Source organism: Myotis lucifugus, unplaced genomic scaffold, assembly GCF_000147115.1.
Source record: "Myotis lucifugus unplaced genomic scaffold, Myoluc2.0 scaffold_484, whole genome shotgun sequence".
Classification (NCBI taxonomy): domain Eukaryota; kingdom Metazoa; phylum Chordata; class Mammalia; order Chiroptera; family Vespertilionidae; genus Myotis; species Myotis lucifugus.
Genome location: NW_005871532.1, coordinates 47230 through 48114, shown reverse-complemented (window position 1 = coordinate 48114; position 885 = coordinate 47230). Strand labels below are relative to the sequence as shown.

Here is an 885-nt window from a genome sequence, read left to right as displayed (position 1 = left end):
GCTGGACAAACAGGAGATAGAGATAGTCAGTGACTCACATGAGGTTCCTTTGTGTGTCTGGGAGGTCTGGGGCTAATGAGAATTGATACATGGCATGTGAGGATGTAATGTGTGTTTTTTTGTTTTGTTTATATATATATATATTTTATTGATTTTTTACAGAGAGGAAGGGAGCGGGATAGAGAGTTAGAAACATCGATGAGAGAGAAACATCGACCAGCTGCCTCCTGTACACTCCCTACTGGGGATGTGCTCGCAACCAAGGTACATGCCCTTGACCAGAATCGAACCTGGGACCCTTGAGTCCACAGGCCAACGCTCTATCCACTGAGCCAAACCGGTCAGGGCGGATGTAGTGTTGCTATGGGTGACCAGCTGGCCTGGGTTTCGGCACTGGGAGTCCCCATTTGGGACCACCCTCCGTCCCAGAGGAACCAGGGTGGTTGGTCACCTTGGTGTTGCCAGTCCCCATCCCAGTTCTTCCTCTGTGTGGATATTGGAGTGTATCTGGGAGGAAGCACTGGACATTGAAGTGATACACTGGAATGAAGGATGCCTACGAATAACGGGAAGGGAATCTAATGCTCGGGACAGTGAATAAGGGCGGCATGGGTACAGCTGCATTAGGAATTGGCAGATGAAACTGAGATGTTCGGACGTGAAAAGTTAATGCAAAAATAAACGATGGCTCAGGCAGGAGCTGCTGGTGTCAAATTAGTGACATTCATGTCTCCTCTGGAGGAGCCTGGGTGTGAGGCCCGGCTGCGTCCCGGGGAAGGGAGCTGTGAGCGTTGGGATGGCCAGCGTGTGCACATTCAGAATAGAAAGGGCATGGACCTGGGGCTGGGATTGGAAGGTTTGCTATTAAACCAGGAACTCAGTGGG

General features: G+C 50.6%; 1 protein-coding gene across 1 annotated transcript in view; it reads left to right on the top strand.

The window, feature by feature from the left end:
- Positions 1-608: 608 nt before the first annotated feature.
- The window catches only part of SORL1 (sortilin related receptor 1), a 44609-nt gene continuing 44332 nt past the window's right edge, over positions 609-885 (top strand). Inside the window, 1 exon segment of the mRNA XM_023744714.1 lies at positions 609-612. Coding sequence (XP_023600482.1) covers positions 609-612 — 4 coding nt within the window.